Here is a 26,373-nt window from a genome sequence, read left to right as displayed (position 1 = left end):
GCATTAGATGTCTTAAAAGCGAGACTGATCAGATGTGGGTTTTTCTTCCTCCCTCCATCTTCCAGGCTCTGACTGGTTACTTCCTCCCTGCGCCGGCGCTCTCTCTCCAGCTCTGTTTATAGGCTGCACAGGTGCTGGCTACAGACTGAGTGCTAGTCTGGAGCTTGGGTTTGTGTGTCTGAAGCATCCGTGTGTCATAGAATCCACTGGGTAGGACAGCTTGGCAGTACTTCTGCATATTACAGTGGCCTGATTAGACAATTTTAGGGATTTCTTAGCAAGATTATTAGAAAATTGTGTTTCTTGTTAATCAGGTGCCCTGGAATAGAACAGTAGTCTTGCCTTTGCATGTCCTGTAGATTGGCTGAGAATTTTTAAACTTAAGATTGTGAAATGCTGTTTCGAAGTAGAGTACCATTTTATTTCCTCGCAGACCTGGAACAGAGTCGTGATTCAAGATGTTGACATGCTACAGAAGTCGGCACAAGTCTTATATATTGATTATGGAAATGAAGAGTTACTTCCAGTAAACAGAATTCAGCAACTAAACAGAAACATCGACTTGTTTCCCCCTTGTGTGAGTCTCTTACTTTCTGAATTCCTAATAGTGTCCCAACAGAGCTGTTCTTTTGTTTTGATGGGCACACTATTTGCTTGTTCTATTCTGCCATGAGTTCCTATTGGGATATTTTTTTTTATGTGGCTAAATACTCAGTTGGTTTGTTTTTGGCTAAGTACTACCTCAGGTGAGAAACTGTTAGCATTTTTAGGCACATCTTATCAATCTGCTCTTTAAAAATAATCATTTTTATATTTATTATACTATTTGAAAGTGACCTGAATTCGTATGGTTAATTGAGGGATAATTACTATCCTTATACCAACTTCTCAAGCTTCAAGTCCTAAAAATCAAAGCATTGCAAATAAAGTACCTGAAGAGGAAAATAATTATATATAAAATTGTTTATCTGGCCTGACCTGTGGTGGCGCAGTGGATAAAGTGTCGACCTGGAACGCTGAGGTCACCGGTTCGAAACCCTGGGCTTGCCTGGTCAAGGCACATATGGGAGTTGATGCTTCCAGCTCCTCCCCCTTTCTCTCTCTCTCTCTCTCCCTCTCTCTCTCCTCTCTAAAATGAATAAATAAAAAAAAATTGTTTATCTGGTTAGTATTTGAAGACCTTTGATAATATTTCTGCATGAAGCATATATGTATTTTAAAGTCTCCACATAATTAAGTAGAAATTTTCAAATGCAGATTTTTTTTTTAAGTAACTTGCACAAAATCTTTCAGGCCATAAAGTGCTTTGTGGATGGTGTTTTCCCAGCAGAGGGGAATTGGAGTCATGATTGTATCAAAACTGTGAAGTCACTGTTAAAAATGGAGCAGTACTGCTCTGTAAAGATTGTCGACATCTTAAAAGAGGAAGTGGTAACCTTTGCTGTGGATGTTACACTGCCAAGTTCAGGTAATATCAGTCTTTCTTTTAAATGGAATCTTGTTAAATGTTATTGTGTCTCCACCTGTTACTGGGAGAAGACATGGACACATGAAGTGAGACCAAGTAAGCTCTGTTCTGGGGTCATTCAGATTGTGATGAAAGCATGGCCTCAGCCCGGCCCTTGCAGTTGGCAGTTTGTAAAAGACATGATGCAAGTTTTATAGAACTGAGTGGACTGCAAGGCTGGATCTAGACTTCGTATGGGGATAAGGGTAACTGTGTTATCCTTTTAATACGACCATAATTTATGTGGAGTCCTGATTTCTGCTCCTTTCTCTCTGTGTTCATTCATTCTTATCATCTTTGCTTCTTCTCTGAACAACCTTGCGTTTTGTTAGTTTTGAGACTGTAAGTATCAGTACATTGTGTTCACGTTGTGGACATGGAAGCACTTTGGAATCCTGTTCTTGCATTCGGGCTTTCTATCTGTTTGAAATGTGACCTTTACGGAGTGCTTGTCATGGCCTCTCAGTTTCCACGGTCCACTCTTTTCCTTAGAGGCTCACTGTCAGCGTGTGACTCAGTAGAGAACGCAGTTAATCCTGTGGTGTAATTAAGAATGAAATCTGTGTTTTGTTTTATTGGTATATATGTTTCATACTATGACGTCAGCTTTTGGATATTATTTCAGAGAAGTTGAAGTGCTGGCTAACCTTTGTGTCAGCCGTACTTGATATCTGAGAAGAAGTAATCTCGTGCTTGAGTTCATTTTTTCCCATAAAAGGTGGTCTTTCTAAGCATGCCAGTGAGGTGCTACTGAATCTTCTATGTTAAGCAGAATTTTGAAGTGAAATCATTGCATTAAGTTTTCTGCCAAGTGTTGATGGGAATTTTGCCTTGATCTTTAAAGCTGAGCATTACTGGCCCTGGCCGGTTGGCTCAGTAGTAGAGCGTCGGCCTGGCATGCAGGAGTCCCAGGTTCGATTCCCGGCCAGGACACACAGGAGAAGCGCCTATCTGCTTCTCCACCCCTCCCTCTCTCCTTCCTCTCTGTCTCTCTCTTCCCCTCCCGCAGCCGAGGCTCCATTGGAGCAAAGATGGCCCGGGTGCTGGGGATGGCTCTAGGGCCTCTGCCTCAGGCGCTAGAATGGCTCTGATTGTGGCAGAGCGATGCCCCAGGTGGGCAGAGCATCGCCCCCTGGTGGGTGGGTGGATCCCGGTCGGACGCATGCGGGAGTCTGTCTGACTGCCTCCCCGTTTCCAGCTTCGGAAATATACAAAAAAAACCACACAAAAAAACTGAGCATTACTAAAACATATTTTGCACATAGATAATGAACTAGTAAATTTGTCAGTATATTTATAGCTATAATCTCTAAATCATGTAATTAAGACTCATTTGTTTTGTATTTATGCTTTTCCTTAATATTTGGTATATATCTGAATGTAGGTCTGTTTTTTTTATCGTTTTTAGGAAAGGTCTTAGACCAGATGCTTGTAGAAATGGGATATGGCTTGAGACCTGAGGGAAAAAGTGCAGCTCAAAGTGAGTATACATGTTAACAGTGGACAGTATGGTGACTTCAGTTATTGAAGAATATTTCCTCTACTAAACAGAAAAAGCACAGTCATGGTGTCAGATTAATGGAAATGCTAATTACTCTATAAATTTTACACACTATAGAGCAGGGGTCTCAAACTCAACTCAGCATGTGGGCCGCAGAGCAAGATCACAGCCGTTCGGCGGGCCGCACTAGGTCTACAAAAGGCAACTTTACGCAACACTTTTCTCACTGCAGTTGAAAACAAAAAAAAATCAGTACAAAATTGTTCGGTGGGCCGCATGTGACCCACGGGCCGCGAGTTTGAGACCCCTGCTATAGAGGATGCTTTTTTTTTTAGTAATATGTAATTTCTAATCTCAGTCTTCCCTGTTTAGCTTTCTTCCCTGTCTTTCAGATTAATTCTTGACATGATAATTACCAGCGATTATAAAATATTATAAACATTGTAACTCTCTGGGTTGAGGGATTTTTAGCTATCGTTTTCTTAGTTTAATTTCTTTCTCTTTGTTATTTGGGTGCTCCAGCAATAATAAACGGGGCTATAACATTCTGTTCTAGTAGAATGGTGTTTCTTTTTCAGTTTTTACTTTTTATTTGTGTGTGTGTACTTTTCATTTAGTCTAATGAGAACCAAGAATTTTTGCTATGAGCATTTGCTATGAGCAATACCTAAGACCACGGCCTGGTCTTAGGTATTGTTTCTTGTAGTCTGCTTTCTCCTTTACTTTGCTCTGTTCCCAGTACTGTCATGTGCTCTTAGCAATGGGGATATGTTCTGAGAAATGTGCTGCTAGGTGACCTGACCATTGTGCAGACATACGGTGTACTTACCCCACCGTAGGAGGAGGAGCCCGCTGCTGTAACTGCGCGCTGTTGCTGCCACTCCGTGGGCTTGTTTCCGGCAGCATCACCACACACTCAGGAGCGGTGCATTGTGCTGAGATATTACCCCGTCACCATGTGATAGGACTTTTCCAACTTCATTATAATCTTGTCGGACCACCATCATAGAGCAGATTTTTTTTTTTAATTTTTATTTAATTTATTTATTTTAGAGAGGAAAGAGAGAAGGAGAGAGAGAGACAGAAAGAGAGAGGAGAGAGAGACGGGGGAGGAGCTGGAAGCATCAACTCCCTTATATGCCTTGACCAGGCAAGCCCAGGGTTTTGAACCAGCGACCTCAGCATTTCCAGGTCGATGCTTTATCCACTGCGCCACCACAGGTCATAGAGCAGATTTGATCTTTTTGGGTCCTGTCTGGATTCTTACACTGCTGCCAATATGCTATTCCTGACACACAAATACCTGCTTTACTACTGCCCTGTGGATGTGTGCAGTACTGACTAGAGAAAAGGTTATAAAATGTGTGAATAGGTGCAGCCCTGAGCCTTTTCAGAGAGACTCCACTGAGCAGGAATTGGTCGAGTCCTGGGGAGCGGAGGACTTTGGGGAGGAAAGCACATGGTAAGGCCTCAAGCATGGTTGGGCCTGAAAAACTGAAAATTTGGGTTAATGAAACCAAACTTATTTTTCTGTTTCCGGATAAGGTGAACCTGAAGATACTGGGAAAATGGCAATGGAAGGCAAAATTGTTGTAGACAGAAGAGATTTAATCCCCAAAGTGTTAACTTTGAATGTAGGTGATGAGTTTTTTGGTGTGGTGTCCCACATTCAGACTCCAGAAGACTTCTTTTGTCAAAAACTACAAAGTGGACGTAAGTACCTTTTCTCGATTTGCGCTCTCAAGATCACATACTTCAAGAGATTGAACATGTAGAAATGAAGATAATGTGTAGATTTATGTTTCTTTTAAGATGTGATCTATATCTACAGATAAGCTCGCCGAACTCCAGGCCTCCCTTAGCAAGTACTGTGTCCAGGTGTCTCCACGCTCTAATTTTTATCCGGCCATTGGTGACATCTGCTGTGCTCAGTTCTCACGTAAGGAAAGAATTGCTGAATTTTTATTTATAATTAAGTAACTACAGGTGTGATAGAATCTTCAGTTTGTACTGGATGGCTGTTTGAAACTTGAGTGTTAAGTGCACCAATTATGTTTTTAAATATGTCCAGTTAAACTAAATCGAAGTGTGTGGCCGTGGGTGTGGGGTGGGGTGGGTAAAGGCGGTGTTGACTGTTGATCAGCCCTGCAGTGTGTGGAGACTGGCGGGCTGTTCTGTTTACATCCAAATGCAAATGCGGAACCTCCATGTCGCATCTTCCCTGGTTTTCTTTGGAGTAGCGAGAGGGCTGGAGGCACAGAGGTGTCAGGCACAGCCTCTATAGAGCACGTCGAGATCGCTGGGCTTTGTGTTCTCGGCTGAAGGGAGGTCCAGTGGCCTTCTAGAGAGGGAGGTCCAAGGAGGCCTCCAGGATAATGACCGCTCAGCTGGTGGCATCTGGTTGACACACGCTGCGAGTATTGTAAAATCAGCCTGCTCTGTGCCTTAGCACATGTCCATGGATTGATCAGGACCTTGTGGACTCACGTGTCCAAAACACATTCTTTGTCCTGCTGAGCTGGCCCCTGGGGAGATAAGGCGTGGAAACCAATAATGATAGCGTGTGGCATAAGTAGACTGGTCTGGTAAGAATAAAGGGGATGTAGTCGGACTTGAAGGCTTCTGTAAGCAAAAGTAGCGATGCTGAATGAGCATTCATTGTTCAGTAAAGCTTGTTATTAAAATTTACAAATAGCCATTTCTGAATTTGGGAGGAAATGCTTTGGTGCTCATCTTCACCGGTAGTCGTTTGAGACCAAGTCTCCGTCTTTCAGAGGATGGCCAGTGGTACCGCACCTCCGTTCTGGCATACGCTTCTGAGGACTCTGTTTTTGTCGGATACATAGATTACGGAAACTTCGAAATCCTTAGCTTGAAAAGACTGTGTCCCATAACTCCGAAGTTGTTGGAATTGCCAATGCAAGCAATAAAGTGTGTGCTGGCAGGTAGGAAATTTTTATGGTCCCCATATTCTTCAACTACTAAAACCTCAGGAAGGAGTATTAGGGTTGAAATTAAACTACTGATAAGATAAAGGAATATGTTTAGTGCCAAAATAATCCTTAATAGGACATTTAGGAAACACTACCTAATAAAACCAAATTTAATGTCTCCGTGGTTGAGAAATTGAGTGTTCTTTTGCTGTTTATAGAGCAGGGGTCGGGAAACTTTTTGGCTGAGAGAGCCGTGAACGCCACATATTTTAAAATATAATTCCATGAGAGCCATACAATGACCCGTGTACGTTATGCATTATCCAATAAAAATTTAGTGTTGTCCTGGCGGACCACCTGCAACCATGAACATGAGCGGTAGGAAATGAATGGATTGTAATACATGAGAATGTTTTATATTTTTAACGTTATTATTTTTTTCTTAATGATTTGTCTGTGAGCCAGATGCAGCCATCAAAAGAGCCACATCTGGCTTATGAGCCATAGGTTCCCGACCCCTGTTATAGAGCCTGCATTATTAATATCTATATATTGGTTTGTTTTTGTTTTACAGAGACAGAGAGAGAGTCAGAGAGAAGGATAGATAGGGCCAGACAGGAATGGAGAGAGATGAGAAGCATCAATCATTAGTTTTTCATTGTGACACCTTAGTTGTTCATTGATTACTTTCTCATATGTGCCTTGACTGTGGGGCTACAGCAGACCGAGTTACCCCTAGCCAGAGACCTTGGGTCCAAGCTGGTGAGTTTTGCTCAAACCAGATGAGCCCATGTTCAAGCTGGTGACCTCGGGGTTTCGAACCTGGGTCTTCTGCATCCCAGTCTGACGGTCTATCCACTGCGCCACCACCTGGTCAGGCTGCATTATTATTGCGGTAATATCATAGAAGCCTATTAACTGCATGAAGTCGAGGGAAACTCGCCTGTAAAAGCAATAGAAACATTTCGAGTATGTGCTTAGCAATAGCTATATATGTACTTGTCCCACTCACAGCAGGGCCTGCTTTCCATGTTAATAATTGGCTTCTACAACCTTGGTTTAAATGTACCCAAATTTAACTATTGTGGTAACCAATTATATGAATGATAGTTCCAAGCTTTTGCTGTTATCAGTATTCTTTTAACTACATTTTACAACCTATTCAAGATAGTTTACTTAAGATAGGTTGCAAGATACAAGTATATTGCAAAATACATACATCCTCAGGAGGAAGGGAGATGTCAGTGGGTATACTTGTTTTAATGTTTGTGATTGTTCTCCGGAAGGGGTTGAACTATTAGACACATGTACCAGAAATGTGGGAGGTAGTCAGTTCCTTCACACATGGGTGCACCAAATAGATATTTCTGTATTATTTCATCTTGGCCAATTTGGATATGCTAAATATGAAATCATTTTAGTTTGCTTCATTACCAGTGAGGCCAAATGTTTTTATGTAGATAACTCGGCTCTTACGCTTTATGAGCTAAGCATAACCTTGGGGTTGCTGATTTGTGAGTGCCCTTTCAGTAAGTGCTGCAAGTGTCTCATATACTAATATAGGGACCCGTGTTTCTTCCTGGGTCGTTCTCTGCTTTGTTTATGATTCTCTTAACAACGTTGTTGAGGCATAATTTACATATACTACATAATTCACTGTCTTAGGTGTACAATTTAATTTTTAGTAAATTTACCAAGTTGTACAGTTATCACCATAACCCAGTTTCAAAACATTTCCATCACCTGAATGAGACCCATTTATCGTTAATTCTTTTTTTTTTTTTTTTGTAGTTTTCTGAAGCTAGAAACGGGGAGAGACAGTCAGACAGACTTCCGCATGCGCCTGACCGGGATCCACCCGGCACGCCCACCAGGGGGTGACGCTTTGCCCACCAGGGGGCGATGCTCTGCCCCTCCGGGGTGTTGCTCTGCCGTGACCAGAGCCACTCCAGCACCTGGGGCAGAGGCCAAGGAGCCATCCCCAGCGCCTGAGCCATCTTTGCTCCAATGGAGCCTTGGCTGCGGGAGGGGAAGAGAGAGACTGAGAGGAAGGCGAGGGGGAGGGGTGGAGAAGCAGATGGGCGCTTCTCCTGTGTGCCCTGGCCGGGAATCGAACCCGGGACTTCTGCACACCAGGCCGACGCTGTACCACTGAGCCAACTGGCCAGGGCCTATCGTTAATTCTTGTTCCCAAGGTAACCAACCGGTAATCTCCTTTCTGTCTTTATAGATTTGCTTTTCTGGACATTTCATATCAATGAAATTATGTTTGTTTTTTAACATATAAGTATAGAAACTTGATACAGGCTCTTTGTAAATTTGCCTTTATTTTTACGTGTAGAAAATCCTCTGCTCAAGTGAAACTTTTTGGTTCCAGTATTTGTCATAATTATTTAATATTTATTTACCTTTGTGGAAATTAGAAGCTGAATTTCGAAATGCTTGCTGGAAGAAATATATTAACATCCTTTAAAATTTTTTTTTGTTAGGAGTAAAGCCACCCTTAGGAATTTGGACTCCAGAAGCTATTTGTCTGATGAAAAAATTTGTGCAGAACAAAATGATCACAGTGAAGGTGGTGGACAAGTTGGAAAACGGTTCCCTGGTGGAGCTCATAGATAAATCTGTGACACCCAACATCAGTGTGACTCAAGTTCTCGTCGATGCAGGCTTTACCGTCAGGGGACAGGACCTAGTGACGGATAAACCCAGGGCAGTGAAAGAAGCCAGTGGTGAGTAAAATGTCAATCAGACAGTGCACATGCTGGAGTTCAGATGGTTTCATGAATGTGTGGGTTCTTATACTTTCAAAAAGAATTATGTTGAGTACCTGTCGTCTTTTTTAAATCAGGCATTCATCTAACTACATTTAAGAGTGTGTTTAGGAACTGAAAATTTGTTTCAAGTTTTGTGGGTCACTGGCAGTTGAAGATCAGTAGGGAATATGAATGAATTTGAAATTTGAAATTCACCAAGTAATACTGATAAACTTTCTTGTAAATTTACTAAGAAAATCATTAAGAATCCCGATTTTCTTCCAGAGCAGGTTTCTCAGGCCATTTGTTTTTACAACATGCTCATGTATTTTCACAGTTCCCTTGGTTTTAGAAGAAAAACTAAATCTATTGGCATGGACATGGGTCAGACTTGCTGTTGACCAAGTAGTAGATGTTGTGGTCTGTGTGATATATAGTCCTGGAGAATTTTATTGTCAAGTGCATAAAGAGGACGGTAAGTTGACTCTTTCATTTACAAATACATTGGTGGAGATCATAATTCAAGATGAGTTTACTGAGTGAAAAAGATACTTTCTTTCCAAGAAGGACCAAATGGCTATTTGTACTTCCAAGAAAGACTTGGTTGGACTCAGTTGCCTTTTATTCCATTTTAAGCCCTTATTTCTATTTTCAACCTTATTTTTTTTTCATCCATATATATGCATGTATTTCTATTTCTCTCCTTATATTTAAACCAGTTTAGATTTTACAGAATGTCTGCCAGATTCAGTTTTGAAAATTAAATTTAATTGTTGATTTCATTGAAATGCAACGTACATATAAATAAATGCCCAAATAAGAGTGCAGCCTAAATTATCACGGAGTCAAAACACTTTATTTTTAACAAGGGGAAGGGAAAAGCATTTGGTATACTTAATAGTTGTTTGAGGATATACCTGAGATTTTATGATGAACATATTTTACAGATTAAAGAAAAATTTGTATTCTGTGTTTTTTTTTAAAAATATTAAATGCTGTGTGCCTATTGTGTTTTCAGCTTTAACGAAACTCCATGATCTGAACAAGTCACTAGCGGAACTTGGTCAGCAGAAGTTGGCTAATGACTTTAAGGCAGAAGTAGGGAAACCTTGTTGTGCTTTTTTTGCAGGTAAGTTGAAGTTGGTGCAGTCTTTACCAGAACTAGTTGTTTCTTCACATTCAACCCTAATATTTTTATATTTAAATTTTATTGAATTTATTGGTAATGACATGGTTAATAAAATTACATAGGTTTCCTCAGCCCTTATTTTGAATGTGTATTTTCTTCCTGATGTTTTAAGCAACTATTTTTCACACTTGAGGTTCAGTGATGATTTTTATTCTCCTCTCTTTGTAACACAGAACCTGTGATACTTTCATACCTTAACTTTGTTAATCTTTGTTACATGCTTTTCTTACCTGAATTTCCAGATAATATTTTTAAAAGTCAGATAATGGAAGACCTGTTTACTATAGATTTATTGTTTCTTCTGGTCACCATGTGCATATTTAGAGGATAAACTTAATGAGACACCTTAATTTCATTGCGACACTCTTTCTACTATTTATTTTGTACATTATTTTACCAAGTAACAAAGCAGTCTGTCAGTAGTGGTGAGAGTATTCTAAATCTTCCAGACTGACAAACCTGTTCAAGTTTACTGTCTTACTTCACATTCTGTTTATGTAAGGGTAGGTGATGAATGAAATCTTTCACTTACAGTAGATGGAAGAGTGTGGTGCTGTAAAAATTTTGGAGGTAGTCTAAAAATTTAATGTTTTTCCTTGGGACTTCTGAATGAAAAACTAAAGGCATCATCAGTGAAAGCACATGTATTAGCTACTAGACAAATATTTTTCAAGATGAAATTTCCAGTGATACTATAAGGGAAATATTCCATGTTATAATCTTTATATTAAATCTAGGTGATGGCAATTGGTATCGTGCTTTAGTCAAGGAAATTGTACCAAATGGAAATGTTAAAGTACATTTTGTGGATTATGGAAACACTGAAGAAGTTACTGTAGATGAACTCCGAATGATCACACCAGAATTGTTAAAACTTCCATTTCAAGCGATTCAGTGTTGGTTAGTAGGTACGATGCAGAAGAAGAAATTTTCTCTACCGTCTTCTAATATTTTGAGTACATAAAGTTCTAACTCTTAATGTCTATCATTTTTATATTTTGTGTAAGTTATATCTTGCTTTATACTATAGAATACAATTTCAAAATGTATTTTTAAAGATACTAGCCAGATTGTCTGTTGATTTCAGAGTTGGGAGGCAGCAGCTCTTCTGTACTTATGATGAGAATAAAACAGATGTCTTCTCATGAAGGCGTTTTGCTTCTGATAATTTATCCCAAAGAAATAATCTTGGACTTTCACAAAGTTCACCTACAAAAAACTTATTACACTACTGTTAATATTAGCAAGTCAACCTAAATAATCAATAGGAGATGATTGATGTATTGGTGCCCCATGCACATGTAACAGACAGTGGTCGAACCTATTTCATAGGGTTGTTGTGAGGGTTAAATGAATGTTTAGAACAGGGCCTGGCACTCAGTTTTGTTTAACTCAGTTTTGTTTAGTCAACCTGGTCCCTACCGCCCACTAGTGGGCGTACCAGCTTTCATGGTGGGCGGTAGCGGAGCAACCAAAGTATAAATAAAAAGATAGATTTAACTATAGTAAGTTGTTTTATAAAGATTGATTCTGCCAAACAGCAAAAATCCGACATAAAGTACTTGGTAAGTAATTATTATTATATACTTTAACTTGCTGTAACTGCTTTATAAATTTTATAAAGTAAAGTTCTCTACTTTATAAATCAGCATTACTGTGGAACCGGTGGGCAGTTAGAAAATTTTACAACTAACAGAGATACAAAAGTGGGCGGTAGGTATAAAAAGGTTGACTACCTCTGGTTTAACTGTTTGTTGTTATCACATAGTCATTGAAACACTGTTAAGTATGTATCATGGATATGAAGAATTGTTCCTGATTTAAGTGAAGAAAGCAAGTTATTAAGGAGACGTGGACAGCATTGTGATTTGATTGAGAGAACAGGCTTGCCCCCAACCCTGCTTCCCAATCCTACTAGCTGTGTGACCGCAGGCAGAGTATTTTAACTCTGCGCTTTCATTTCTGCATCTGCAACGTAACAGTGCCTTCCTCAAAGAGTCACTAAGAATAAGAGATAAAAATATAAAAGGCGCTTGCCAGTGCCTGATATTATTACAGAAATTTCTTTATAAAATAAATAGCATATATGTGTATGTGTATATTTCTTATAAGAATCGTGGAAGATTAGGATCAAAAATATTAACAGCATTCGTGTCTGGAGGCAGAGATGCTTTTGTTTGTTCCTTTGCTTATCTGTTTTCTTTCTTCTTATTCGGCACTCAGTGTGTTTTAGATTATTGGTTCTAATTACCCTGTTTTATGCCAGTGCTTCTTAGTATGTGGCCCCCAAGACCAGCAGTGGCAACATAGAACTTGTTAGAAATGCAGATTCTCACTCCCCATCCAAGACCTGCTCCTCAATTGGAAGCTCTCAAGTGGGGCCCCAAAATCTGTTTTAACAAGACCTTTAGCTAATTCAGATGCACACTCATGTTTGAGAATCACTGTTATGAATTTGGGGATAAGCCACAATTATCCAAGAAAAGTAATTTTTGACTAAGTAATTTAGAATGGCATTTTAAACTTATCGCTAGAAGACTGCCCACAAGGTGAAATTGTCTGGTTGACCTCTTTTACCAGCACGATTGATCACTCATCATTGTGTATGTAACAGAACACAAAGGTGGCTTATAAAAGAAATACTAATTCTATTTCTGCCTCTTGGGAAGATGCCTGGTGAAAATACATTAGTGGGGAAAGTAGGGAGAGATCCTGAGCAGTGTGTTTGCAGGTGCATTGTTGGTAACTCAGGCGTAGGGGGGGGTGCATACCTCAGAGAGGGCCCAACCCTGGGTACTGAAGCAAAAATACAGCTTGGGCACAGACTTTTTTGTAACGCTGTTCTTGTTTGCCAGATATACAGCCCAGAAACAGACACTGGACGAAGGAAGTCACAGCGAGATTTCAGATGTGCGTCACAGGGGTAAAGCTCCACGCCCGAGTGGCTGAGATCACTGAAAACGGGGTGGGCATTGAACTCACCAACCTTTCCACTTGTTACCCCAGAATAATAAGTGATGTTCTGATTGAGGAGAATCTGGTTTTAAAAGCTAGTTCGCCACAGAGAGAATGGGCTGGGTACAGCCCTGTCAAGAAACATGACCTTCAGCTCGACACCCCTAAGCTTCAGGGTAACATTTTTAAGCCATTTATTTGTTATTCTAGTTTATGTTAACTTTTTGGTTTTATCGGCTATGAAAATATTTCTATCTTGGATGACACAATTTTCCTGTAGAAATATACTTTGTGGAAACAGATTAATAACAGGCTATTAAAGTTAATTTCATATTGATTTATTGAAACATAAGGTTTTATTAAACACTGTACTCCTTTCTAATGTAGTTACTTTTCAGGTAAACTTGCCCCGTAAAGTTGTGTATCCCTTAGCATCTGAATGCATTTTAGGAATTAAACAGACCACAGAAGTGGGAACATATTGCAGAAGCCAAGCACCACAGGAGTGCAGTAGCTCAAGGATTCTCATTCCAGATTGGACTTGCTGATAGCGCCCACAGAATCCCTCAAAATTGAATAGATTGTTTTGTAAAAATAGAGATTTTCATTTGGGGAATACTGCTAATCAGCCAGTTGATAGGAAAAAAATGAGCGAATAAATATATTACGAGGAAAGAATGCCAAGTTGTATCTGTTGTATTTCATAGAGACTTGTGTTTGGTCTGTTTTCAGCTATCTCTGCCGCAAAGCAGTGGAGGACGATAGAATTGCCAGTTAATAAAACCATACAAGCCAGCATATTAGAAATCAGAAACCCAAACTTATTTTATGCTCTACCAAATGAGATGCCGGGTAAGACATGAACATTTGAGGCCTATTTATGTTAATCTTTTTAACTGTAAGATGAAAGTACTTATCTGAATCGATTAGGAAGAGGGTAATAACGATTGTGTCTCACTCAAGATTTTAAGGAGGAATCGATCTTAGTCACACTTTAGACAAATTTACTTATCAAAACATGTATGAATATGAATAGAATGCCCTGAATTCAGCACTGAGTTGACCTAATCTTGATAATCTACAGCTTTTTATAACAAAACAATATCCTTAACTGCTGTATAACTTCTTGTTTAAAAATGTACTCTGTCCATATTGAATTTGTATTTACTAAGTTAACCATCTACAGCCATTTAAGAGAATTTGAACCAAACTTTTTTATATTGAAGTAGTACTTTGTAATTTGTCTAACCATAGTGTTACTGTACCTTGAGAAATTTAGGGAAAAGTTTTACACTGGACCTCATCATTAAGAAAGGTAGTATAGGCCCTGGCCGGTTGGCTCAGTGGTAGAGCGTCGGCCTGGCATGTGGGAGTCCCGGGTTTGATTCCCGGCCAGGGCGCACAGGAGAAGCGCCCATCTGCTTCTCCACCCCTCCCCCTCTCCTTCCTCTCTGTCTCTCTCTTCCCCTCCCGCAGCCAAGGCGCCATTGGAGCAAAGTTGGTCCGGGCACTGAGGATGGCCCCATGGCCTCTGCCTCAGGCGCTGGAATGTCTGTGGTTGCAGCAGAGTAACGCCCCAGATGGGCAGAGCATTGCCTCCTGGTGGGCATGCCGGGTGGATCCCAGTCGGGCGCATGCGGGAGTCTGTCTGACTGCCTCCCCCTTTCCAGCTTTGGAAAAATACAAAAATACAACAACAAAAAAAAAGTAATATAGAAGTATTTTTAAGTTTTCTTTTTTGTTTCATGGAAGTTTACAATCAAGTCTTCTCTTTATTCTTATTTGAGTTGATTACTGTAGTGTAGAAGGTGAGTTAATACAAGTTGGGTGGTGGCTGTTAAATAATTTGCAGATACATTAAGGCTGAAAAAATAAACCTTTGTTTCACATTGTCAAACCTAAAATTGTGGTAATACCAGTAACTGTTCTTAAATTTATCTCCAGTATTACAAACACCCATGTTTAGTCTGTATAGTAGACGTCAAGGGTTTAGAACTGTTCAGTCCTGATGACAACATATGGTATGTGCATTGGAAGGATTCCTTCCGTTAACTACACGCGTGCCTCAGAGATAATGCAGTTCAGTTTCAGACTACCACAATAAAACAAATACCGCACTAAAGCAAGTCACAAATTTTTGTTTCCCAATGCATATAAAAATGTTTACACTATACTGTATAGTCATATTAAGAGTGTAATATGTAATAGCATTATTTATAAAAAGACAGTGTACACATCTTTTTGTTTTGTTTTTTAATTTTTCTGAAGCTAGAAACGGGGAGAGACAGTCTCCCACATGCACCCGACCGAGATCCACCTGGCACGCCCACCAGGGGGCGATGCTTTGCCCACCAGGGGGCGATGCTCTGCCCCTCTGGGGCGTCGCTCTGTTGCGACCAGAGCCACTCTAGCGCCTGGGGCAGAGGCCAAGGAGCCATCCCCAGCGCCCGGGCCATCTTTGCTCCAATGGAGCCTCTGCTGTGGGAGGGGAAGAGAGAGACAGAGAGGAAGGAGAGGGGGAGGGGTGGAGAAGCAGATGGGCACTTCTCCTGTGTGCCCTGGCCGGGAATCAAACCCGCTACTTCTGCATGCCAGGCCAACGCTCTACCACTGAGTCAACCGGCCAGGGCCAGTGTACATATCTTAATTGAAAAATACTTTATTGCTAAAAATTGCCAACCATCATCTGAGCCTTCAGCGAGTTGTCATCTTTTTGCTGTTGGAGGGTTTTATTCAGTTTCTAAAAAATGCAATATCTGACCTGACCTGTGGTGGCGCAGTGGATAGATCATTGATCTGGAATGCTGTGGTCACTGGTACAAAACTCTGGGCTTGCCTGATCAAGTCACATAAGAGAAGCAACTACTATGAGTTGATGAGTCTCTCTTCCCCTCTCTCTTCTCTCTCTAAAATCAATAAATAAAATATGTTTTAAAAAGGCAATATCTGAAGCTCAATAAAACGAGTTATGCCTGTATAACACAGTCACTGAAAAGTACCCTAAACAATTGTAAAAATACAGCTTAATATGTGTTCATGGAGGAACACACTAGTATAATAACCTCAGTCAAGAAATTGGCTTCCTTCTTGCCCCTCCCAGTGCTGTGTCCCTTTGAAACAAGATAACAAATAGTGGCTTTATTTTTAAAATGTAGATATACAAGCTCCCGTTATCCTTTATTCTGCTGGCTCCCAGCAGGGAGTTCTGATATCTTTTTTTTTTTTTTCATTTTTCTGAAGCTGGAAACGGGGAGAGACAGTCAGACAGACTCCCGCATGCGCCCGACCGGGATCCACCCGGCACGCCCACCATGGGGCGACGCTCTGCCCACCAGGGGGCGATGCTCTGCCCATCCTGGGCGTCGCCATATTGCGACCAGAGCCACTCTTGCGCCTGGGGCAGAGGCCACAGAGCCATCCCCAGCGCCCGGGCCATCTTTGCTCCAATGGAGCCTTGGCTGCGGGAGGGGAAGAGAGAGACAGAGAGGAAGGTGCGGCGGAGGGGTGGAGAAGCAAATGGGCGCTTCTCCTGTGTGCCCTGGCCGGGAATCGAACCCGGGTCCTCCGCACGCTAGGCCGACGCTCTACCGCTGAGCCAACCGGCCAGGGCCCGAGTTCTGATATCTTTACAGGGCTCCTGGCCCCCAGTGTGCCTGGTATTGTAGAAGGGACAGCATCTTTGAAATTAGGGTATGCAGTCTACATGGGAAGGCCCTGGGTCCTCAGATTGCTCCTTTCTGCTGCTCCATCCTCTAAAAGCATGGCAGTTTAAAAAACAAAAACAAAAACAAAGTGGACCTGTGGTGGCACAGTGGATAGTGTCAACTTGGAATCGAGGTCGCCAGTTTGAAACCCTGGGCTTGCCCCGGTCATGGCACGTATGAGAAGCGACTAGGAGTTGATGCTTCCCGCTCCTCCCCTCCTCTTTCTCTCTCTCCTCTCTCTAAAGCCAATGAAATAAAATCTTTAAAAAAAATAGTAAAAAAAAAATAAAAAAAAATGTAGATATATTTTAATACAGAGGGGTATTTTTTGGAGTGATTAGGTTTGACATTCTTTTGTATACTATATTTAGATAGTAGCATTGAAAATTTCTTCACATAATACTGTTTGTATATATTTTAGAATATCAGGAAAAACTGGGTGTGTTGGCGGCTGAATTGTTAGAACACTGCAGTGCTCAGAAGAGTCAGTTGGCTTATAGACCAACAGTGGGAGATGCATGCTGTGCCCAGTACACAGGTAATGTTCTTTTTAATAAATCAGTAAAGGGAAAGTATTTTTCTGTCTGTTTTACATGAGATTATATGGGTCATGTTATTTCAGATGTCTATTACATTTGGTTAGATAGAGAAATTAAAGACAAGGATATGGGTTTAATTCGTATATTGGGGTCGTTCAGCTTTTCTGTTCCATAACCAAAGAATATTTTAGGCAGGAGTCTAGGTAGAAATTTACAAGTCTGTCAGAACTTCTAGATAACTAGCTCTGGATACAGTGCTCTACCTAATGAATCAATGATGTTATATTTACTTATGGAGGGACTGCAAATAATTTATAGAATTCTGTGAATGTACTAAAAGCGTGATTCAGGCAGTCAGACTCATTGAACTGGGTATACTGTTAATATTTGATGTTAACAGATTTCTTTTGTTAATATAAATAACATGTATAGTGAATATTTGGGGGCAGAAATTTGGTGATGTAAATATTTTAGGCTAAATCTTCAGGAATAGAATTCTGGAGTCAAACGTGAAACTCCCTTACCCCCACCCCCAAGAATTCTGGTGCCAAAGGACATAAATAGTTTTGTATGTTCTGGGGGCTTAGTGCTCTCTGGGCATCTTAAAGAAATGTCCATATGTGCCAAAAGTTGGTGAGCAGGCTGGTATTATCCCCTGCTTTTGGTCTTTTGCCCAACTAATGTTCATTTTTAAATTTAGATTTTCGATTTTAAAATGTATTATGCTTGTCACCCCAATTGAATAAAAGTTTTTTAATGTATTAAGCTTAGTTCTATTTTTCTTCACTATAACTAGCTCTACACTTTTCTTCTTTTTCTTCCCAATAGCAAGATATCACTTTTGATTAGGTTAAAAATTCTATGTTACTTAATTAGAATTGTGTAAACACTATCGTGTGCTATAATTACATTTCTCTTTTCCACTCTCTTGTTGTTACTAGTGTTTTGTATACTTCCACTACTTATCTCCAGTTCTCTGCCTTAGTGTAAATTCCATGAACAATTCATGTACCTTTGTCAGCTTGTATCATATTGGAGGCATCTTCAGCCTTCTGACCTGCTCCCGTTGGACGGCTCGCGCTCTAGACCTGAGCTCTCATCCTGAATCTCCTTCACCGTCATGCTAGGGGCTGTTGCAACACCGCCCACCTTTGTTTCTTGGATTTCTCTCCCCCACTCCACCTTGTTAGCTGGATTTCCCCCTCCCTTGTCTCGCCACGTTTTCTGGGTCTCTTACTTTTGATTTACTCTAATATTTGGGGATATCCCATTCTCTAGAAGCTGAGAAAAGGTACATGTACGATGAATTTTCTGTTTTCTCCCATGTTTGAAAAAGTATTTTACCCTAATAGTTAGTGGGTCATGCTGGGATATAGACTTCTAGGTTGGAAATGATCTTTCCCTTAAAATTTCAAAGGCATTGCTTTGATTGGCTTTTAGCTGTTGGTGTTGCTGGTCAAGGGATAAATGTCATTCAGATTCTTCAAATTTTGTACACGTGTTATTTCATTTTGGATCTTTTATCATCCTTTCATCCCGTGTTTTGAGTTTTATGATGTGATTTTATATTGCTTTTCTTTTCACCATTGTGTGGGGCGTTCAGTAGATGGGCCCTTAAGTCTAGAATTTCATGAGCTTCAATTTTGAGAAGTTTCCCTGATTATCTTTTATTTCCTTCTTTCACTCTGTTCTTTTAGGAACTCCAAGTATTAATATTTTAAGTTGTGCATGAACTCTTCTGCCATATTTGCTCTTTTCTGTCTCATCTCTTTTTATTTTAATGATTTGCAAGAGATTTCCTCGATTTTATCTTCCAACGGTTTCATTTTTGATACCCCATTTTTTGTTTCAGTAGTTTTTTTTTTGTTATCTCAAGTGTGTGTTTTTGATACTGTCTTGGTGTGGTTTCAAAGTTAGAAGGCCATTTCTCTAAGAATGTTAACATCGCTCTTTTAAATTTCATGTTCTTCTTCCTCCTTCCTTTCTTTCTGTTTCCTTGAGTGCCTGTTTGTTAGCTTCGACTGGTCTTTCATGTTAGGGACTTTCCTCCAATACTTGTGAGTCTTGCTGTTCACTTACTGAAGACGAGGCACTGAGAAGTGAATGGGAAGTTCCTTTGAGCACGGCCAGAGCTTGCTCCCTGGTGGCCTTCAGTGCAGGGTCATCTCGCTGAGCAGTTCCACCGGGGATCCTGACGTTGGCATCTTGAAGAGCTTTTACTTGGGAATCTTGTCACCTGCCTGGAGTATGTAGCTTGTCAGAATATGCTCTTGGCCTGGGCTCAAGGGCCTCAGTCCGTAGTCAGTCAGGCTCTTCCTCTCTGGAGAAGGAGTAGGAACCGTTGCCTGGAAAAGGGGATAAATTCTGAGCCGGACTAAAACCTGAACAATAAAACTGATCATTTTCTTTAGCGACTTTAAAAATTAGTATATTAGTATTTATAAGGTAAAGTCTGTTTGGATGTCATGGGAAGTGACTGCTTCCTTTAGCCACTCCCCATTCTCAGCTCCATCTGTGCTCCTACTTTTCAATGGGAAGCACCAAGTGTCGGCCCTTGGTTGCCTGAGGATTGGAGTTGCAAACTGGGGTGCTTCTTAGCTCCCCTGTGGCCAGCTTGGGCTGAGCTCTGCTCAGTCATTTTCTGTCATGCGTCTGCTTTCTCTCTCCCAATTTTCCCTTGTCTTCTCTTGTTCTGTATCCTTATGATTTTATGCCTTTTTCATTCATCATGTAATTGTTTTTTTTAGTAGGATCTGAACAAAGTACTGGTGACACTCATATTTAATCTGGATGTTTTGGCTTGAAATCAGATATGTTGGTATGAATTTCTAAGTGATGTGAATGTAATCAGGAATAACCAGCTTAAGAGAAGGAGAGGGCCATTGAACGTAACTCCTGACCCGAGCTTCCACTCTGCTTACAGATGACGATTTCTGGTACCGCGCCATTGTCCTGGAGGCCTCCGAGGCCGAGGTCAGGGTCATCTATGCTGACTACGGCAACGTGGAGACCCTGCCTCTTCACCGGGTGCGGCCCATCGCTGCCGGCCTCCTGGAGCTGCCCTTCCAAGTCCTTCAGTGTTCGTTCGAAGGTAGACAGTTCAGTCACTTTCTAGTTTGGATGCCCCTGGGTCTTTTTGGGTTATTTTTTTCTGTTTGTTTTATAGCTCTAAGTCTGAATCAAATGGGGTATTTCAAATAACCGCCCAGATTTCTAAGTATCAAGCAGAGTTTACCAAGAAATTACATATATTTTATTCTTTCATTGTCAAAAACTGTGTTCAGTTGGCCCATCTTTGTTTTACAGATTAGTCTCAGTGTCAGGGCTCAGAGATGGTTTTGCCCCCAGTTGCAGAACTAGTAAGTGGCAAGGCCGGGTGAGCTGGGGTCCCCTGACTGCTCAGGCTGGGCGTCTTTGCTCTGTCCCCGCTCTGTCTTTAGGGACTAGAGACACTCAGTGAGACTGTTATTGGCTACCTTACTGCACGTACTTCTATCTGCATATATTCAGCTCTTCATTTGGAATTTGTATAAAGTGAACTGAAGTATTAAAGTAGATTTTTACTCTTACTCCCGATTTCTTTACCCGGAGGTCCCTGCAGATTGCCTTAGAGTCCGCTTTGGGTTTTTTTTTACTTGTTTTATTTTTAATTGATTTTCAGAAAGGGAAAAATACCAATTTGTTGTTCTATTTATCTATGCATTCATTAGTTGATTCTTGTATGTGCCCTGACTGGGAATTGAACCTACAACCTTGGCTTATCAGATGACACTCTAACCAACTGAGCTACCTGGCCCAGGGCAGCTTTGGTTTTGACTCAGTGAGTTGGAAAATCATTATTGTTTTTTTCTCAGATTTGAATATGTATGTCCGTGAAGGTAACCAGTTGTCGGCTCTGGCCCTCTCTAAATAGATTAGTGCGTGACACATTGTAGAGATCAACGAATATTTTTCAAGTTTGAGTGTTTAAATGCAACAAACAGCGGTAGTATACTTAAATCTAGCTAAAATTAGTGAGCCTTTTTTTTTTTTTTACTATTCTTAAATAATCTATCTAAATATTACCTTCTTTAAAGCACTTGAAGATTAACTTTAATGTTTAACTTTTTCCCAGGACTAACAGAATTGAATGGAAGCTGTTCTCAATTAGTAATTGAGCTACTAAAAAATTTCATATTGCATCAGAATGTAATGCTTTCTATAAAAGGAATTATTAAGAATATCCACATCGTGACGGTTGACAAATGTTCTAAGAATGGCACTATCAATTTCACCGATAAGCTGGTGACGTGTGGTCTGGCCACAAACATCACATCTAAAAAGCAGAATGCTTTAAACAAAGGTATTTTTTCAGATTTATAACACATGCAAGTGTAATTAAGAATAGATAGTGTCAATTTAGTCGACCTGATCTTTCCTTAGCCCCTGTGGCCAAGTTCCCTTCCTTTTCCTCGTGTGTGAACCCAGTGCCGGGCCCCAGGTCCTGTCGCCACCTGAGAGGCACCTCTCGGAGGGAGGGAGGCCCCTGTCCAGACTCTCCGGAGCTCGGGCTCAGCAACAGGACTGATGGAATTGATGCTGGGAACTTTAGAAATGTCAAGCATTCAAAGTTCTTTCCAACTTACTTTTGATCCTGATCAAAGTGAGAAGCACTCATACTGTTAGGATCGGATCATAGGTTGTTTCATAAGATGATGATGTGGCAGGTAGGCCTGCCCTCAACCAAAAAGTGTAGCATATATGATAGGCAGAAGACCTGCAACCTGGAGATGTGGGCAGTAATTTGGTAAAATCCAGGACACAGTAGCAGGTAACATGAAAGCCCAAGTTCAAAGTTAATTGATCAAGTCCTTTGTGGTTCGAACCCAGGGCTGAGGGATTCTGCCTCCAGGATTTTGTTGTTTGTATGATGTTACCCAGTTGTCTTTTGCATTTGCTTTTAGAAGAGACGACCAGGATGAGTTGCTGCTGCTCAGAATTACAGAAGCAAGTGAGTCAAGTTTCCTTTATATGAAATTAGCCTCCTAACAGTTTGCAAAATTAAATAATACTGTTTTTTCATCTGTAGGTTGAAAAACATGAACAGATTCTTCATTTCCTCTTAAACAATCCAACCAATCAAAATACATTTATTGAAATGAAAAATTTGTTAAAAAGTTAAATCAGTAAAACTTCATGTTTTTGCCACTGCTGTCACCGCCTGTAGGACATCTCCTGTCATGTCCTCAGGGTAGAGCTGATGGAGGGAAACCCATCTCTTTGTAAGGCTGTACTTTATTCTGTGATTTAATGATCTGAAGTCTGGTTATACTATGTCCCCCTAGGTTTTATTTGATCATCTTCCTTTGACACTGCTGGTGTTCAGGGTGCAGCCACTTTTCCTTACTGTTGTTTGATTTTTGAGAGTGCTCATGTTGATATGTGGGGGGACTTGTAAGAATTGTTATGAGGTAAAGTTTAGCCTGAAATCCTTTGTGTCTAGATGTGAGATTAGCTCCCACTGTGTGTATCGCTATAACAATGGTTAGCACTTTTTGTGAAGAGGTCTAAGGGGCCAAGCATGGAAATGGGCTGTGCTGACAGTCTATTACATTGCAAAACAGAACATACTCTCTTCTTTGGCTGTAGTGATCTAGTGGTTAAAAGATGATGTGGCGAGTTTGAAACAATAGTTCCCTACTAGTCCAGTTACTGTCTGGGATCCTTTGTTCTAAGATGGCCCCCAGAAGTTACTTTATGGTCCATACAAAACTAGTTAGAGTTAGAACTTCTGATCAAAGTGGAGTTGTCCTTGTCACTTTGAGTTGATATAATTCCAGCCAAAGGCAATGGATCTTTGACTGACTTAATACATGCACTCTTGTTGGTTGAAGTGCATCATCTCAGACCTTTACGCAGAACTCACGCTGCGGATGTGGTCTCTGTGGATTTCCACAGGTGACATTCCTCAGGTAGGTGCCTGCTGGGTTCAGACAACCTCGCTACTATTGTTTTGTTTCTATTTCTAAGAAAGTCTAGCTAAGTGCTAAGGTAAGTGTCATTAATGCAGAAGCAACAGTTTCGACTCTTATTATTTATTTCCTTCACAAGTTGTTTTTTTAATTGGTTTGAGAGAGAGAGAGAGAGAGAGAGAGAGAGAGAGAGAAGCATCAACTCATTGTTCCATTTAGTTGTGCACTCAGTGATCGCTTCTCATACGTGCCCTGATGGGGGATCGAACCTGTGACCTCAGTGCACAGTGATGAGGTGCTATCCATTGACCTACCCGGCCAGGGCCAGTTTTGGTTTATTTTTAACAAATGCTGGCTTACAATGGCAATTACAACTTTCAGTTTTTTTCATATGCATTGTTTTAATACTCCTGCTTTGGGACTTGGGTTTAACATCTTTCAGATAATTTTCATAGAATGAGGAACGTGCAGTGACTTGAACGTCTGTAATCTGGTCCTAGTGCCCATCAAGTTGATTGACTTGTGTGCACTTTTACTTTTTATCTGCGTAATTAATGATGGGCTTTCCCCCCATGAATTGAGAGTGCCGACCCACACCACTTCAGGTGCAACCTGTATTTCCTGTTGTTTCTGAAGAGATTGACAAAATTACTTTAAAAAAGCCCAAACACCTGATTTAAAGCATAGCAGTTGAACTGGCTTTTCCCCTACTGTGGGAGTACAAACATTTTGTCTATATTTGAATGCAGTATAATACATTCTAATTGGGCAGCACCTTATTTAAAAATAACTTTTACATCTAGTCACATAATTCATCTTCACAATACTCTTGAAAAGAAAGTACGGCCCTGTTTTATAGGGGAGGAGGCTGAGGCCCAGAGAGGTTAAATGGCTGCCCCAATTCACACAGATAGACGACTAGAAAGATCTTATGACTCAAAGCTGGGTTCTCTCTCCTGCCCCCTGCTGCTGACCTGTCTGCAGTGCTACAGTATCTTTTAGAGGAGGCCAATTCTGAAGGGCTTTAAACTACCAGTTATATTAGAAAAAAATACATACATGGTTACTTAAGCATATGTCCTTCAGTCTAGTGAGAATAAACTTGAATATTTAGTACTTTTAAGTTATTCTCCCTAGAGATAGAGAAAATGTGTTTTAAGTTTGTTTTCATCCTCTCTGGAGAAATTTGTTTTTGTGTGTTAGTAATTGTGAAATTGCTCTATTAGGAGTGATAGGCGATGAGAGCATCAGACTGGAGCCTTTTATATGGGTGAAGAGGTGTACAGACAGCTCTAATTTACTGTGGTGGTGATTTTTTTTTAAACTGGCAGCTCTGATTTAATGTCTAATTTCAGTTAAAAGTTAATATTTGGTTTGCCTGTACTTAGATAGAAATTAAGAATGATGGTGACCGAGTTTTTATATACAGCATAACAAGAGTTGACTTTTCTCTTTCAGAAACAGTCTCTTGGAGGTAAACACTTAGGAGAGAGGGGACAGTGAAGGCTAGGCTTAGGAGAAAGGACAGCACCTTGTGTTTTTATCACAACCTCTTCTTTCTGTCTATATGTTCTTTAAAGACCTTTCATGCCTCCACTTTTGTTTGCTTACTCTTCTTCTGTTAGGTAGGGTAGTTTCATTTTTTTTCCAATAAGTTTTTCATTCCAAATAAATATGCCTGGTATAAAAGAGTCAAACGATATTCGTGGAAGTATCAGGAAGGGATAGCTGAGGCTTCCTATGTCTATATAACTTTTTATTACATAAAGGTGCTAAAGAAAATGTGACTCGTGTTAATGGACAAATCTAGTTGATAGATAGTCAAGCTTTATAATTTTTTGGACTTTTGTGTATGTTTGAATCTTTCATAATAAAGTGTGCCCCGGTCTCCCTGTCATCGTTTGCCTCTTGCACATAATAAATGTTCTGTGATTTGTTGTCACTCCGGTCTCGTCTCCTCTTTTCCTGTGCACGCTGAGGCCCCCCGCCTCTCCCTGTCGGGACCTGGCTCGCTTTCCTTTGGCCTTTGGTCACAGAGTCCATCCTTGGGTGCGGAGTCTGTCCTGGGCGTGGCCCACTCCGACTGGGGAAGGAACTTTCTCTTTCAGCCCTTTGCCATCCATACCCATCCTGATAGGTAGCCACTTAGATTTTTATTATACATAGAATTTGCCATTCTTTTTGCTATTTTATGGAGCACAAATACAGTTAACAATTTAAGTGAAAAATCTGAATTAGAGTATATCTTTTTCTTGAAGCACACAGTATTAAATTCTCCTAAACTCACACGTGCAGAACTATGAGCCAGTTGACTTCTCTGCCAGCCCCTAAGTGTCTACCTGGGAATTTTTCTGTGATATTCAGTATCAGCCTTGACAACCTAAGGATATGTTTTCACAACTCAAAGAAGAAACTTAAAAAACGTCTTTTGTTGTTTTACTGATAATCTGTTAGATTCAATGGAATTTCTACCCCTGTAAAGAGCTGTTGAGACACTGATATGCTTCCATTATATAAAATTCCTGCTGCCCAGCCCAGTAAGATCTCACTTTGCAACCAGATTCCTCGTGTTCCTCCCGCCACCATTAGCCACTTCCTTGTCCTGCCTGCACCTGCCAGGAGCACTGGGTGCTTAGTGCTCATACTCGGGTCAGGTCCAGCCACAGTGAAAGTGCATGTGAAAACCATGGGGTCACAAAACCTGCCTTTTTACTCTGGAAAATTAGGGAAGCAAGTCAAAGAACACATAAAAACTTGAAGTCAAAGTTTGTCAGATTCCAAGGTATACAGCACTGGAAACTTGAAATCAAGCAGTTTTAATTGAATGGAGTTTAGTAGTACTTGGTGATTCAGCTATGTGCCTTGTTCCCCAAAAGAAACTAATACACTCTATAGCATGCACTGGTCTCACAAATAGAGACAAGGGTACGATGTCTCTTGGATTAATTTCCACATACTAACATACCAGACCACCAGGTCTTAATTCTGAGTAGGTTTAAGACTTTCGTATTTTAATTAGCATTAATTTAACAAATATTTAATGTCAGGCACTCCAGTGATGTGCCTGACATTGTGGTTGGTGCTGTTATTGTTTAGTAGGACCATATATAGCCCATTACACCTTCCAGGTACTCATAATACCTAGTTCAGTCATTGGTAGTAGACTAGAGCTGAGACCATATAACAAACAAATAGATTGTTCTTGGTAGAGGCTGTGTAAATATTGAGAGAAATCAGGTTCATTTTGCCAGCGGAGAGATTCCTATTCGTGGATTAAACAGTGAACAGGAGTTGACGAGGAAGAAGATTCACTGTGCGTTTTCTTAGGGTAGAACTCT

General features: G+C 40.6%; 1 protein-coding gene across 1 annotated transcript in view; it reads left to right on the top strand.

The window, feature by feature from the left end:
- TDRD1 (tudor domain containing 1) overlaps positions 1 to 24,940 on the top strand; it is a 40,636-nt gene extending 15,696 nt beyond the window's left edge. Inside the window, exons 9-25 of the mRNA XM_066355440.1 lie at positions 434 to 577; positions 1,294 to 1,468; positions 2,916 to 2,987; positions 4,554 to 4,721; positions 4,840 to 4,947; positions 5,783 to 5,953; positions 8,431 to 8,673; positions 9,035 to 9,172; positions 9,716 to 9,826; positions 10,624 to 10,794; positions 12,742 to 13,017; positions 13,574 to 13,693; positions 16,967 to 17,083; positions 20,008 to 20,175; positions 21,199 to 21,426; positions 22,028 to 22,074; positions 22,153 to 24,940. Of these exons, the coding sequence (XP_066211537.1) occupies positions 434 to 577; positions 1,294 to 1,468; positions 2,916 to 2,987; positions 4,554 to 4,721; positions 4,840 to 4,947; positions 5,783 to 5,953; positions 8,431 to 8,673; positions 9,035 to 9,172; positions 9,716 to 9,826; positions 10,624 to 10,794; positions 12,742 to 13,017; positions 13,574 to 13,693; positions 16,967 to 17,083; positions 20,008 to 20,175; positions 21,199 to 21,426; positions 22,028 to 22,074; positions 22,153 to 22,245 (2,550 nt within the window). The 3' untranslated portion in view covers positions 22,246 to 24,940. The remainder of the gene's footprint in view (positions 1 to 433; positions 578 to 1,293; positions 1,469 to 2,915; positions 2,988 to 4,553; positions 4,722 to 4,839; positions 4,948 to 5,782; positions 5,954 to 8,430; positions 8,674 to 9,034; positions 9,173 to 9,715; positions 9,827 to 10,623; positions 10,795 to 12,741; positions 13,018 to 13,573; positions 13,694 to 16,966; positions 17,084 to 20,007; positions 20,176 to 21,198; positions 21,427 to 22,027; positions 22,075 to 22,152) is intronic.
- The last annotated feature ends 1,433 nt before the right edge of the window (positions 24,941 to 26,373 follow it).

Source organism: Saccopteryx leptura, chromosome 13, assembly GCF_036850995.1.
Source record: "Saccopteryx leptura isolate mSacLep1 chromosome 13, mSacLep1_pri_phased_curated, whole genome shotgun sequence".
Lineage (NCBI taxonomy): Eukaryota > Metazoa > Chordata > Mammalia > Chiroptera > Emballonuridae > Saccopteryx > Saccopteryx leptura.
The sequence above is the reverse complement of the archived record's forward strand: the minus strand, read 5'-3'. Positions and strand labels throughout refer to the sequence as shown.